The 16,073-nt window shown below is 45.7% G+C and overlaps 1 protein-coding gene across 1 annotated transcript; it reads right to left on the reverse strand.

Annotated features, from left to right (window-relative positions):
- Window positions 1–255: 255 nt before the first annotated feature.
- LOC308151271 (ras-related C3 botulinum toxin substrate 1-like) lies at window positions 256–15,269 on the reverse strand. The gene is made up of 6 exons (XM_080524109.1): window positions 14,959–15,269; window positions 10,068–10,139; window positions 7,815–7,932; window positions 4,754–4,816; window positions 1,497–1,656; window positions 256–1,006 (listed from the first exon to the last, which is right to left on the reverse strand). The coding sequence occupies exons 1-6, from the start codon at window positions 14,991–14,993 to the stop codon at window positions 876–878; spliced, it is 579 nt and encodes a 192-aa protein (XP_080380235.1). The 5' UTR covers window positions 14,994–15,269; the 3' UTR covers window positions 256–875.
- Between the last annotated feature and the right edge of the window lie 804 nt (window positions 15,270–16,073).

Consider the following 16,073-nt stretch of genomic DNA (forward strand, 5'->3'; position numbering starts at 1 on the left):
AAAACCAGGAATTGAGCCGAAGATGTCGACGTTGTTAGTAAACAAAAGAAAAAGAAAAAGGAAAAAAAATAAGATTATGGTACATTGAGTATTCTGAGGCGACAATAAAAACCTCGGCTGACATCATCTCAGTTGACTTGGTGAGTTCTTCTTCATTTCAAAGTGTGGTTACACACAGACACCGCCCCGCCCCGCCCCCCCCCCCCCCCCCCCCCCCGCACGCTAACTGCGAACGACTAGCGAGCGTCCGCGGAGTTATTAGCTGTACGTTTAAAAAGATGTAAACCTCAGACGACGGCAGAGGGTTTGTAGTGTTGTAGCTGTACGACCGCTAATATCTGCGGTCTGCGTTTTTGGCAACGTCTCTGCTCTCCACTCCAAACAACTCTGTGACTTGTAAACAAACCGTATGGACTGCCAGTGGACAAACAATAATAAAAAACAACAACATTCCACGATGATCCTTTTCACAGAATTTCTAATGCATTTTTTTTTTTTGAAGGCCTCAGGAATTTGTTATGTCCTCTCTCTCTCTCTCTCTCTCTCTCTCTCTCTCTCTCTCTCTCTCTGTGTGTGTGTGTAAGAGGAAAGGACTGGGGATATCATGATTATTATCATCATCATCATCATCATCATCATCATCATCATCTCAACCCATTCCTACACCACCTATGGATAAGATTCCTAAACTGCATTTTTCTTTTACACGGGAACAGTTTGTAAGTGGAACTGTCGCTACTGCAAAAGGAAGGAAAGAATTCTGAAGTCAAATGTTTTTGTGTCTAGTGTTTCCTGTGTATCTCTCCCCCCTCCCCCCAACAAACTCCGCCCCCTCTGTCGGCACCCACGTCCTGGCACTTCCTGTCTGTGGAGTCTTAGAGCAGGGAGCACTTCCTCCTCCTCTTCTTGACGGGAGGGGGGCAGAGGACCGCCCGGATGGCCTCGTCAAACACCGTCTTGAGACCGCGCTGGGTCAGGGCCGAACACTCCAGGTACTTCACCGCACCTGAGGAGGGGAGGGGAGGGGAGGGGGGGAGGGGAGGGGAGGGGGGGAGGGGAGGGGAGGGGAGGAGGAGGGAGGGAGGGAGGAGAGGAGGGAAGGAGGAGGGAAGGAGGAGGGGAGGAGGGAGGGAGGGAGGGAGGGGAGGGAGGGAGGAGGGGAGGAGGAGGGAGGGAGGAGGGGAGGGAGGGAGGGGAGGGGAGGGGAGGGAGGGGAGGGAAGGGAGGGAGGTGAGGGAGGGAGGGGAGGGAGGGAGGGGGGGAGGAGGAGGGAGGGAGGGAGGAGGGGAGGAGGAGGGAGGGAGGGAGGGGGTGGGAGAGGACAGGAGAGAGAGGCCTGTTAGTACTAAACATTGTATTGTGCTACAATTTTGTGAATGTGTTGACCCCTGTGCCTAGAGCAAACAAAAACGAAAATACATTTCGTTGTGCAATGTGTAATTGTCTCTTGAATCTAATCTCGTCTGATAATGAGTGTACGTGGCTGACAGACGTACCGATCTCCTTGGCCATGGCCAGGCCCTGGGGGTAGGTGATGGGCGTGAGCTTCTTCTCCTTCAGCTTCTCGATGGTGTCCTTGTCGTCCCTCAGGTCCAGCTTGGTGCCCACCAGGATGATGGGGGTGTTGGGACAGTGGTGCCGGACCTCGGGGTACCACTGCAGAGACAGGGTTCTCATCAGCCCACCGGTGACACCACACTCACTCAAACCACGTTACTGTCACACATGACCAACTGTCACACATAACTGTCACATGACCAACTGTCACATGGCCAACTGTCACACATGACCAACTGTCACATTACCAACTGTCACACATTACCAACTGTCACACATGACCAACTGTCACACATAACTGTCACATGACCAACTGTCACATGGCCAACTGTCACACATGACCAACTGTCTCACATGACCAACTGTCACATTACCAACTGTCACACATTACCAACTGTCACACATTACCAACTGTCACACATTACCCACTGTCACACATTACCAACTGTCACACATTACCAACTGTCACATTACCAACTGTCACACATTACCAGCTGTCACACATTACCAACTGTCTCACATTACCAACTGTCACACATTACCAACTGTCACACATTACCAACTGTCACACATTACCAACTGTCTCACATTACCAACTGTCACATTACCAACTGTCACATTACCAACTGTCACACATTACCAACTGTCACACATTACCCACTGTCACACATTACCCACTGTCACACATTACCAACTGTCACACATTACCAACTGTCACACATTACCAACTGTCACACATTACCAACTGTCACACATTACCAACTGTCACACATTACCAACTGTCACATTACCAACTGTCACACATTACCAACTGTCACACATTACCAACTGTCACATATTACCCACTGTCACACATTACCCACTGTCACACATTACCCACTGTCACACATTACCCACTGTCTCACATTACCAACTGTCACATATAACTGTCACACATTACCAACTGTCACACATTACCAACTGTCACATATTACCCACTGTCACACATTACCAACTGTCACACATTACCAACTGTCACACATTACCAACTGTCACACATTACCAACTGTCACACATTACCGTCACACATTACCAACTGTCACATATAACTGTCACACATTACCAACTGTCACACATTACCAACTGTCACACATTACCAACTGTCACACATTACCAACTGTCACACATTACCAACTGTCACACATTACCCACTGTCACACATTACCAACTGTCACACATTACCAACTGTCACACATTACCAACTGTCACACATTACCAACTGTCACATTACCAACTGTCACACATTACCAACTGTCACACATTACCCACTGTCACACATTACCAACTGTCACACATTACCCACTGTCACATATTACCCACTGTCACATATTACCAACTGTCTCACATTACCCACTGTCACATTACCAACTGTCACACATTACCAGCTGTCACACATTACCAACTGTCACACATTACCAACTGTCACACATTACCAACTGTCACATTACCAACTGTCACACATGACCAACTGTCACACATTACCCACTGTCACACATTACCAACTGTCACACATTACCCACTGTCACATATTACCCACTGTCACATATTACCCACTGTCACACATTACCAACTGTCACACATGACCAACTGTCACACATAACTGTCACATGACCAACTGTCACATGGCCAACTGTCACACATGACCAACTGTCTCACATGACCAACTGTCACACATTACCAACTGTCACATTACCAACTGTCACACATTACCAACTGTCACACATTACCAACTGTCACACATTACCAACTGTCACACATAACTGTCACACATTACCAACTGTCTCACATTACCCACTGTCACACATTACCAACTGTCACACATTACCAACTGTCTCACATTACCAACTGTCACACATTACCAACTGTCACATTACCAACTGTCACACATGACCAACTGTCACACATTACCCACTGTCACATATTACCCACTGTCACATATTACCCACTGTCACACATTACCAGCTGTCACACATTACCAACTGTCACACATTAACAACTGTCACACATAACTGTCACACATTACCCACTGTCACACATTACCAACTGTCACACATTACCCACTGTCACACATTACCAACTGTCACACATTACCAACTGTCACACATTACCAACTGTCACACATTACCAACTGTCACATTACCGTCACACATTACCCACTGTCACATATTACCAACTGTCACACATTACCAACTGTCACACATTACCAACTGTCACACATTACCAACTGTCACACATTACCCACTGTCACACATTACCAACTGTCACACATTAACCAACACCCTACATTACCACCACCTAACACCCTACATTACCACCACCTAACACCCTACAATACCACTGTTGGAGCCAAAAAAGCTTTATATTATTATTTATGAAAAGCCACTTGAATGGTATTTTGAAAGTGGTACTTTGGCCCATAAAGACTTTTATTTTGAAAATGGGTGTCGCCCAATCTAAGGACATAATTGATATAAGGAAGTGATCTCTCCTTGCTTGGGCTTGATGAGTCCTGACACGTGAGGGTGCGACACAGTTTTTCAACCATCACGATAAACCACCACATTAGAAAATATTTATTGTTTTGTTTGATACAAGTTTTGTTTGATAACTTTGCTTTTGAATTCCGATCGGGGATAGGCCCCACCCAGAAGTGACACACATACAAACAAACATTTACACACGCATACCACACCACACCAACATATATTACTTTCGTTTGTTACTTTTATTTGGACTTTGGATTTTAAGACCACTTCAATTCATGGAAAGGTCCAGAGTCTTTGTTGCAAACGGAGGAACTACAAACAAAAAGGTGCGTTGGAACCAACACCCACTCATGCCAGGACGATGGCTAATTTGATAGACATGATAGCCATCACAACCACCACCTAACACCCTACATTACCACCTAACACCCTACATTATACCACCCCCTAACACCCTACATAATCACAAAAAATCAATAAATAAAATAAAACCTCTAGCACTGTGACTGCCAATGGCACTCCTCCCAGGTTTTATACATGATGACTGTACAGCTGACTCCCCTCCTCAGACACGTGTACTCATCCTAAGTCGCTTTGGGGGGAGAAAGCTTCTGCTAAATCACTTAAATGCAGTGATTTCTGACGGTCATTGTGGCCTCTGGAACACTCACCTTGGCACGGACGTTTTCAAACGAGGCGGGACTCACAAGGGAGAAGCAAATCAGGAACACATCCTGGAGAAGAAAGGAGGGAGAGAGAGAATATTACACTCAGTCTGTGAAAGTCACTTCCTTCTTGGAACACACGGTCTGTCTCTTCAGCTTCCTCATTCTAAGACAAGGCATCACATCTCAGACATCTCCATTCAAACATCAATGCAGCATAATAATAATAATAATAATAATAATAATACATGTAATTTGTATAGCCCTTTCAAGGACTCAAAGCACTCTATATGTGTAAAATATGAAAAAAGAACAGAAAAAAAAAGCACTGATGACGTGTAATATTTATAAACTGTACTTTTGCAGACAAAAACAAACAATAGCTTCCTTCCCTCTCTATCACTGTGATGCTTCAGGCACTTTAACCTTCTAGAAGATTAGGGTAATTCTCCTTTAACGTACTCTCCATAAAAGCCTGCTAGGCTAAATGACTAAAATAGCAATAATAATAATAACCTTTATTTGTATAGCGCTTTTCCTGCAAACGTTGCAGCTCAGTGCTTTAATCATTATATAAATCATAATTTAATTATTTTGTCATTTAAAGGCAATATTAAAAAGATGGGTTTTTAGTCTTGACTTGAACATATTTGCTGAGGTTGCATCCCTAATGTAAACTGGCAGTGCATTCCACAATCTGGGTGCATAAAATGAGAATGCGGCCTCACCAGATCTCTTCTTTTGTACATGTGGTACACAGAGAAAACCAGCGTCAGAAGACCTGAGAGCTCTATTGGGCTGATATGCTAGCAAAAGACCTGAGAGCTCTATTGGGCTGATATGCTAGCAAAAGGTCTTTCAGATATTCTGGTGCTGTGCCAGTGAGAGCTTTATAAAGAAGCAGAAGGATCTTGAAATCTATTCTGAACTTAACAGGAAGCCAGTGTAGAGTCTCTAAAATAGGAGTTATATGAGCTCTTCTGCTTGTTTTGGTTAAAGCTCTCGCTGCTGCATTTTGGATTTCCATTTGGATGTAACTACTAGGGATGGGACGATTATCGTTTTTATCGTTAATCGCGATAAAAACACCCGCGATAACTTAATCGTGGAGAATTTTAATTATTTGAATAATCGTCATAATCGTATGTTATGAATAAACTGTGTTTAACAAATGTCTGGCGCTATTTTTCAGCCTAGTCTACATTACTTTAGACTAAGTTAGCGACTGTTACTGTAATATAATTGCAATTCCTCACATGAGCCGCGCGCACAACGGCACGCTCCCCGCGGCTGCTATCAGACTGGCCGCGGGAGTGAGTGTTGAGGGAGAGAGGAGACGGCAACCCTCGCTCGCCATAGACTGTATTAGGGCTGCCACAAACGATTATTTTCAGTCGACTAGTCACCGATTATTTTAACGATTAGTCGACTAATCGGATCATAAATTACAGCTTATCGCACAATTACTCAATCGCTCTTATTTAGCTATCATCTTCTAAATCAGCTTCTAAATTTAGCTTGAAGTTGTTAGTTGTTGTTGTAGGCATGTGCTAACTAAAAATAAAGACAATTAAAATGATTGTTCACTCAAAAATAGATATTTTAATGAACTTTGCAGATTTATTTCTGGCATCACTTGCATGTAATGTAATGTAAAGAGTAGTAGAGAGTGCAAACTGCTGAGTAAAATGAGGTAGGCTAGGCACTAGGCAACCAAAAGAATACAAAAACAAAAATAAATACTTGTACAGAGTACAAAAGTTTTGCTTTGCTTCACTCATCTCATAGTAGAACGCGCCTTCTTAGCACTGTAACGTTAAGACAATTTTTTTTGCTATTTGATCGTATCGCTTTGATGACAACGTTACAGCACATAACGTAAAATAATGTAAGAAGGCTTTTAACGTAACGATATCGTTAGCCAATAACAAGCTAACTAGCTTACCGAGACGAGCCATCGTCTTCCTCGTCATCTGCCACAACGTGCTTCCTTTTTAGATGCTCGCGCATCATAGACGTGCTGCCATGATAAGCGAGTTCAACTTTGCAACTTTTTTTCAACGTTGTGGTTGAAATGCTCCCACACTTTAGAGGTACGAGGACAGGAAGACATTTCTCTGTTTGTTTTTCCGGGGAAGTCACGTGTGCCCCGGATGACCGACACTGCGCATGTACATCAAAGACACTGGGAGACGCTAGCCAGTGGCAGCTTCAGGGAAGAAAAACGAATGCTTATCGAATGAAATGAATGGTCTTTATTGTCATTGATTTGAAAAAAAAAAAATATATATATTTTATTTCAGCTCCAAAAAAACATGCGACGACGTCGATTACCAAATATGTCGGCGCCGATTTTGGTAATCGACGTCGTCGCGACTAGTCGACTAATCGTGGCAGCCCTAGACTGTATCCCTACTCGTCTCTCCTGAGCTCGGTTGTAACGTGAACCGTGGAATACGGGATATGTTAGATGCTTTACAATAATTCCCCAAATGACCAGAAAAGGAAGTTAGATTTGTCGCTGGTCGCTTTTGACTAATTAAGTCGCCAAGGGGCTCTGGAAACACTGGGAGTGCGTTCTTTAAACTTCCTTGTGTACGTTAATGAAAGGTGCTGATTGGCCGAAAAGGAATTGCTCTTTCTTAACCCTTAGAGGGCTGGGGCTATTTGAGCCATTTTTGTCATACTTAGGATTTTGACCTCATATACCACATTATGTGCCACTAGAATCTGAATTTGAATTACTGATTTAAAATGTCCTAAAAATACAACAAAATCTAAGTTAAAGTGATTACAGTGTGTTTTATTGGCATTAAAAAAATAAAAAATAAAAAAATCTTTTAATTCTCGCGATAATATCGTGGATCGCGATTATTTTGCCCACGATAATCGTGACATGACATTTTCTAATCGTCCCACCCATAGTAACTACATTACATTGCAGTTGAGTGCATACATTTTTCAGTATACATGGTCCCGGGCGGGAATCGAACCCACAACCTAAGCGTTGTTAGCGCCACAGAGGACCGTGTAAAAGAAGGAATAAGACGGCCGTGGGCAGCCTCACCGTCTGGGGGTAGGAGAGGGGGCGGAGCCTGTCGTAGTCCTCCTGGCCTGCTGTGTCCCAGAGCCCCAAGTTCACTGGCTTACCATCCACCATCACGTTGGCAGAGTAGTTGTCGAACCTGCGAGGGGAGAGAGAGAGAGAGAGAGCAATGAGTGAGTGAGTCCTTGTGTGTCTGTGTCCATGTGTGTGTGTGTATGTGTGTGAGTGAGTGAGTGAGTGAGTGAGTGTGTGTCTGTGTATGTCTGTGTGTGTCTGTGTATGTCTGTGTGTGTCTGTGTATGTGCGTGTGTGTATAGGCATGATGCTCAACTGTAGAGAGTAGGGTAGTGGTGGCCTATGGCATAGTGAGTTGGACTGGTGATCAGAAGGTCATGGGCTCAAGTCCCACCTGGGAACACCACAAGTGCCCTTTGAGTAAGGCACATAGCCCTCAGTTACTCCAGGGAGACTGTCCCTGTAATCTGTAATGTAATCTCTAATTGTAAGTCACCTTGGATAAAAGCGTCTGCTAAATGGTTAAAATGTAAAATCTAAAACGCAGAGTAGAGCAGACAAACGCAGTCCGTTCGGCTAGATATCGGGCCGGTTCCACAGACAAGGCTTGAGTCCTCGTTTAGTCCTAGACTAAATAGCATCCTCAATGGAGATCTTCCATGGTGAGTGTGACCTGATCCTGGACTAGGCTGAAGGTCTGGGAACCCGCCCCCTGAAGGGCTGGAGAAGAACCATCTCTACCACTGCTACTCTCACGAGAGAATACAAATAACAAAGAAATGTCTTTATTGACATTCCAACATCCATATTCTACGTTTTGATACTTCTCTAATGATCGCACGGTTCGATCCCTGGCTGGCCACGTGTCGAGGTGTCCGTGAACCCCGATTGCTCCCAATGAGCGGGCGGCTTGCATGGTAGCTTGCCGCCACTGGTGTGTGAATGTGTGTGTGTATGGGTGAATGAGAGGCCGTTGTAAAGCGCTTTGGAATAAGGCGCTATATAAGTGCAGCCCATCATCCATTAGCTAACCTTTTGTTTCTCCTTGTATTGTGTTTTTGTGTCATAACTATAATGAATAAATAATAGGTGCAATCTTTGCCACGGGGCAACTATAATACTACTACTACTACTAATAATAATAATTTATATTACACTTTCTGTTATAGAAAGTCTTATGATGATTATGAGGTGTCTTGCTTACTTTGGGTGAATGTTATTGTGAATGTACTTGAATGTTGTATGTGATTCTGGGTGAGGAGGGCGTGCACTTGGTCACTAAAGTGTAAATCTACATCCTTCAGTGACCGAGGGTCCAGTCCCTCTCGCTTATCACCAGCCAGGAAGCTTGTGGCTTGTTTCTCAAACCGGTTCCTGCCCTGAAACCAGTTCACACCACAGGGTCAGTGAAACCAGTTCACACCACAGGGTCAGTGGACACCCGTCACCACGACAACGACATCTGCAGGCAGACAAGGCCCGCCGTTGTTCGGCCCTTTCAAATTCAATTAAAGCCAAGCATGTGGAGCTGCCTGCCCTGCCCAGGCTGCATAATGATAGGAGGGGAGGGGAGGGGGGGGAGGGCAGACAGGACAGGTGTGGGCAGTTGTGCACCTGTTTAGCCCTAGGTGGTTCCTGTCAGGTTCTCCCCTGCCCCCCCCCCCCCCCCCCCCCACTGTCCTGGTACTCCTATGTCCCTGTCCCTGTCCCGGGTTGTCCCGCTGTCCCCCCCCCACCACCCCCGGGCTGTCCTGGCATCCCCATGCCCCCCCAACCCCCGGGCTGTAGTGGTACTCCTATGTCCCTGTCCCTGTCCCGGGTTGTCCCCCTGTCCACCCCCACCCCCACCCCCGGGCTGTCCTGGCATCCCCATGCCCCCCCACCCCCACGCTGTAGTGGTACTCCTATGTCCCTGTCCCTGTCCCGGGTTGTCCCCCTGTCCCCCCCCACCCCCACCCCCACCCCCGGGCTGTCCTGGCATCCCCATGCCCCCCCACCCCCAGGCTGTAGTGGTACTCCTATGTCCCTGTCCCTGTCCCGGGTTGTCCCCCTGTCCACCCCCACCCCCGGGCTGTCCTGGTATTCCTATGCCCCCCAACCCCCAGGCTGTGGAGGTACTCCTATGTCCCCGTCCCTGTCCCGGGCTGTCCTGGTATTCACATGCCCCCCCAACCCCAGGCTGTGGTGGTACTCCCCCCCCCCAGTACTAGTGATACACACACACTCCCCCCCCCCCCCCAGGCTGGTGGTGGTACTCACACGGTGGGGATGTACTCCCCGGGGAAGGCGTTGGTGGTGTAGCTGATCAGCAGACATGTTTTACCCACGGCTCTGCAGACACGGGAGGAGAAGAGAGAGATTATGTCAATGGTAAAATCATCACACATACACTTCTTTGACCCCATCATCAAACAGCCACGGTCGGTCACACTTGTAGGCCTGTAAAGGAAGGGCCTGGGGGAGGGGGGGGTGGTTTCGCCTGGGGGGTTCAGGTTGAGAAACACGTTCCAGAAGCGGCATGGACAACCTCAGCATCATTAGCATGTTGACAACAGCAGACTACAGAATGTTAATGGTGGAGGAACGGGTTTCCTTACTGGCCTGTTGAAGGGTTAGGGCTGGCCTTACTAGCCTGTTGAAGGGTTAGGGCTGTCCTTACTAGCCTGTTGAAGGGTTAGGGCTGGCCTTACTAGCCTGTTGAAGGGTTAGGGCTGGCCTTACTAGCCTGTTGAAGGGTTAGGGCTGTCCTTACTAGCCTGTTGAAGGGTTAGGGCTGGCCTTACTAGCCTGTTGAAGGGTTAAGGCTGTCCTTACTAGCCTGTTGAAGGGTTAGGGCTGTCCTTACTAGCCTGTTGAAGGGTTAAGGCTGTCCTTACTAGCCTGTTGAAGGGTTAGGGCTGTCCTTACTAGCCTGTTGAAGGGTTAGGGCTGTCCTTACTAGCCTGTTGAAGGGTTAAGGCTGTCCTTACTAGCCTGTTGAAGGGTTAAGGCTGTCCTTACTAGCCTGTTGAAGGGTTAGGGCTGTCCTTACTAGCCTGTTGAAGGGTTAGGGCTGTCCTTACTAGCCTGTTGAAGGGTTAGGGCTGTCCTTACTAGCCTGTTGAAGGGTTAGGGCTGTTCTTACTAGCCTGTTGAAGGGTTAGGGCTGGCCTTACTAGCCTGTTGAAGGGTTAGGGCTGGCCTTACTAGCCTGTTGAAGGGTTAGGGCTGGCCTTACTAGCCTGTTGAAGGGTTAGGGCTGGCCTTACTGGCCTGTTGAAGGGTTAGGGCTGGCCTTACTAGCCTGTTGAAGGGTTAGGGCTGTCCTTACTAGCCTGTTGAAGGGTTAAGGCTGTCCTTACTAGCCTGTTGAAGGGTTAGGGCTGGCCTTACTAGCCTGTTGAAGGGTTAGGGCTGTCCTTACTAGCCTGTTGAAGGGTTAAGGCTGTCCTTACTAGCCTGTTGAAGGGTTAGGGCTGTCCTTACTAGCCTGTTGAAGGGTTAAGGCTGTCCTTACTAGCCTGTTGAAGGGTTAGGGCTGTCCTTACTAGCCTGTTGAAGGGTTAAGGCTGTCCTTACTAGCCTGTTGAAGGGTTAAGGCTGTCCTTACTAGCCTGTTGAAGGGTTAAGGCTGTCCTTACTAGCCTGTTGAAGGGTTAAGGCTGTCCTTACTAGCCTGTTGAAGGGTTAAGGCTGTCCTTACTAGCCTGTTGAAGGGTTAAGGCTGTCCTTACTAGCCTGTTGAAGGGTTAGGGCTGTCCTTACTAGCCTGTTGAAGGGTTAGGGCTGTCCTTACTAACCTGTTGAAGGGTTAGGGCTGGCCTTACTAGCCTGTTGAAGGGTTAGAGCTAGCCTTACTGGTCTGTGTTCAGTAGCCTGTTCAGTAGAAGGGTTAGGGCTAGCCTTACTGGTCTGTGTTCAGTAGCCTGTGTTCAGTGTTCAGGGTTCTTTCCTTGCTGGCCTGTTGATAACTAGGCGTGTCCACATCCCAGTCACAGAGGCATTACCCCATGTGATAAATCAGACAACTATGCGGCGTTGGGCTGCGCTGCGTCCGTCTATGACGTCAGGCCAGGTTTTATATGGTTGCTGCTGTGGTGGAGAGAGTCCACCACACCCAGGGTGTCAGGACGAGACCTCCTCCCAGACAGCCGCTGTTCCACTCTACATCCATTAGTAACGCCACAGTGACACGGACATTACTGTTGCTCTACTAGAATTTATCCCTATAATATACATATGTTACGGTACATGTGGGAAAACGGTTTATGTCGGCATTTCCGGGGACATGGCAGCATAAAACGTCGACTTGGTACATGCTGGCATGTCTAACCCTACCCCTACCCATAACCCCAACCGTAATCCTAACCTAGCACCCTAGCTCCTAACCCTAGTTTTCCCACATGTACCGTATTCCCACATGTACCGTCCGTAACATATATATATATACACAGTATATATATATATATATATATTAAAAAATAAAAATAAACGGCAATTCCTCCTTCCTCTAGCATTGTAACAGCCAATGGCCCCTGGTTTCGGCATAGACTACGCTTTCTTATGATGACTGATGGACAGAGGACTCACTGACTTAAGACAGATGTTGTTTGTTGTAAAGTCGCTTTGGATTAAAGGCGTCTTGCCTAAATGGCTAAAATGTAAACGTAGGGTACTGCCAGTGGAACCAGGGTCCGACCGCTGGGCTGCCCTCTAGTTCAGGCACACCACACCCCGTGCCAGCATGTGTCATCGCCTTCAACAGACTTAACACCTACTGGCCTGTTTCAGTGGGCAGCTAACTGATACTGATGTTGTCTGATTGTTGCGTTGTTGAGGAGTAGCTATATACTGTGTAAATGACCAGTAAAATGTAAAACTACCTCGTCACACACACACACACACACACACAGCATAATTGCAATAGTGGTAGAGGCAGTCACCGAAATCCTTATCAGCAGCTGAATCAGTCATCTAGACCGGCGGTGCTTAAGTACCAGGTTATTGCCACACTAAGGCAGGTTGAGTGTGATGAGTCATCTTGTTGCTGCACTCCCTCTCACCCCTGAAGCTAGACAGGCCGTGAGCAGGAAGGATTTAAATGTGTACGGCATTGTCTTACTATAAGACAGGAGTCCCCCAGCCCAGATTACTGGCTCAGATTATGTCCCTTTTACATTGTGACTCCAGGATGGGCGGTCTTGTAAAAAGAGATGATGTTTAATCTCAATGAGACTTTTCCTGGTTAAATAAAGGTTATATATTATTCCCGGCACTGTTTCGGTAACTGTGCTGGATAGGTGACTAGGCCAGGCCAGCTTGGTTTGGCTTTGTGGTGTGTCCTGTTTGTGGTATGACAGACTTCCTGTCATACGGCTCTGGGTACACCAGTAAACACCTGGAACATTTTTTTGTTCCTGTTTCTAAGGCTATTTGAAGAAAGGTTTTTTCCCCGTAGGTTATTTAACCGGGAAAGAATGACTGAATAAACTTGTCCCTCCAATAATGACAAAACTTTCACTTTCTTTAGACCTAACTTATTGAATTGGGATGGTAATAATAAACAATACCCCTTAAATCAGACGGGCCCATATTTGGGCCCAAATTCGGCTTTAATTTGTTTATTAATCTGCTTATTGTTTCCTTTACTGTGTGTAGTACTAGTATGTTATTCTGAACTATGACCTGAGCATACCCATACACAACTTCAAGTTGTTACCTATCAAATGGCATTCTTCTTTTGCGTCCGATCGTCATATTTCTAATGTTATAAGCAGTTTAGTTTGGGTCTGGATTTTAGGCAGAAATTAGTCAAATAGGGCATTTCAACTACACACAACTATGGCTTAGCAGTGATTTAATGGGCCGATCTCCTCCGAGCCCACCGACCCGTGTATTTAAAAAAAGAAAGAAAGAAAGAAAACTGAAACTGGGTCAGTCAGTGGAGACCCATTCACAGCCAGTGATGCAAACACAAGATTGAGGGACCAGCTGATTTGAACAATAAACATTGCCGAATACTGTGTCCTGAAATGTAAAATTACTGGTATACTTACTAAACTATCACACTACTCTTCACTCCTGGACTGTCATAACTAACCGGCCACACCAACAACAACACATGGGAGCTATTGAGATGTGTTCAGTATTAGGATGAACCTATAGTTTTTGTTTTTGTTTTTTAAAGCTGATCAAATAGATTTCAACTTATCTGAGGAACTAGCCTACATCCTGTAAAAAAATAAAAAAAAGTGTGGGCAACTATGGACTTCGCTCACAGGACCTATTCCTTCTGATCGTGCCTCTGGTCCAGTGAGTCCACGGTACTGAAGTGGGGAAAGGGGCTTTCAGGTGTGCCTGTCCAGCGTTAGGGTTAGGGTCCTGTCCAGGCACACCTGAAAGCCCCTTTCCCCACTTCAGTACCGTGGACTTATATGTCTCTGTTTGGCACTTGACTGCCCGGCCAGTGATCTGATCTCATAGGCATATTGTGAGCTTAGAATGATACGGTTCTATCTCCGTTTAGGGCAGTTCAGAGATATTGAGCGTCAAAGTTTTTACATTCCATTATGTTTTGTGAGATGGAACCTTTGTATTTTATGAATTACTAACTCAAAAATGTAAACATTTAAAAAATAACACCACACAGGCATTGATAAACACCTAATGGATCAGATTATGTAAAAAAACTCAATTTTGACCAAAAATTGAGATAGAACCTTGTAATTCTAAGCTCACGATTTGTACTGTGTTTGTCGTATGGATGGATGTAAACCCCCTGGCTGTGCTGTTGTTGCCTGTCTTGGCCAGGCAGGACGCTCTTGAAAAACGAGATTTAAAAAAATAATAATCTCAATGAGTTTTGTATTCCTGGTTTAAATAAAAGGTGACATTTAAAACACATCAAAGGTTGGTCAAGGCGTCCTGTGGCACAGCTGCTGGGTCAGATACAGAGACTCAGCTGGATGTCTCAACCAGCTAGCTGCCCTAGCCTAGCCCATCGGACATGCCAGCAGTGAGCTAAGCTAACTTTCACACACTGATCACACATCTTTGACTTTCAACTGTTGTGGTTTGATCTAAACTTAGCTGATTATCACATCTCTCGAACACAGCTCAGTGTGAGTGGGTGTCTTGAAAAGCATTTGAGTCAAACTTTTGTCCAACTTACCCGTCTCCAACAACGACACACTTTATGGCCTGCATGGCTCCTCTCTCTCTGTCTCTCTCTCTTTCACTCTCTCTCTCTCTGTCTCTCTCTATCTATCTCTATCTCTCTGTCTCTCTCTCTCTCTCTCTCTCTCTCTCTCTCTTTCACTCTCTTTGTCCGAACTTGATCACACTTGAAATGTCTGCTGAAGAAAGTCCTCAAATGATTCGGTCAAGTTGTGGCTGGTTTAGATGTGACTGGTTGTCACAGTGTCCTGGTCCAGGGATGTTACTTCAACTCTCAACTTTGTCTAACTACATTCCCACGCTTTCTCCGGCTCGAGGTTGAGGAGCAGGCAGACAGACAGACAGACAGACAGCAGAGCAGCCACCACCCCTGAGAAGAAAAAAAAAAAATCTGTGTTCTCTGAGCTCCGATAGTGCCGCCCACCTACTTCTGGTCAATGTAAATGTATGTCAATTGTATACACATAATATATATAATATAATATATATATACGTACATATAATTGTTGGGTAAATTTGCCCTTATTTCAGAAAAAAAGTATTACAAAAATAAAAATATTGGGATCACTTTCCATTCAAAACTCGTTCTTTTATTTTGAAGCCACGAAAACGGCGAAAAACCAAACCGGAAGTCTTAATGGAGCTAGTTGGATTTCTCGATAGAACACCACGGTGTGTGTGTGCCCTTCTGATCTAGTCCCGACAGTCACTTCCGGTCGCCCCAGACGCCCACGCACGCAAAAAATAATGCAGAAACGAATGTGCTACAATTAGCTGGACTAAAAATCAACACATTTCACATCAGTCAAACTATCAAATATGAGTCTTGAATCTTGTTTCAAAACGCAGATATTAAATTACGTTGACTACATGGCAGGGCCAGGGTCTGACCGAGTGGCCTGATTGAACAAATCACCAACAAATCTGTGGTATAAAAGTTAAGAATCAGAAACAGATGTATTGCCAAGTAGGTTTTCACAAGGAACGAATTAGTTGTGGTCTGGTCGTGTATAACAATAAACAGAAGTTTGAGCTGGAACAAAAAGAGGTGTCTTAAATTGTGTCTTCTTTTATATTTTGGGGCCCAGTTATATCCCTCTTTGGCTGTAA

Source organism: Nansenia antarctica, assembly GCF_963989245.1.
Source record: "Nansenia antarctica genome assembly, chromosome: 2".
In the NCBI taxonomy this organism is placed as follows: Eukaryota; Metazoa; Chordata; class Actinopteri; order Argentiniformes; family Microstomatidae; genus Nansenia; species Nansenia antarctica.

What these genes read in the sequence shown, in the direction of transcription:
- LOC308151271 (XM_080524109.1), bottom strand. Translation starts at nt 14,993, where the DNA reads ATGCAGGCCATAAAGTGTGTCGTTGTTGGAGACGG. An exon ending in TGTGTCGTTGTTGGAGACGG is followed by an intron (nt 10,140 to 14,958) that starts GTAAGTTGGACA and finishes CCGTGTCTGCAG; the next exon opens with AGCCGTGGGTAAAACATGTC. An exon ending in GGGGAGTACATCCCCACCGT is followed by an intron (nt 7,933 to 10,067) that starts GTGAGTACCACC and finishes CTCCCCTCGCAG; the next exon opens with GTTCGACAACTACTCTGCCA.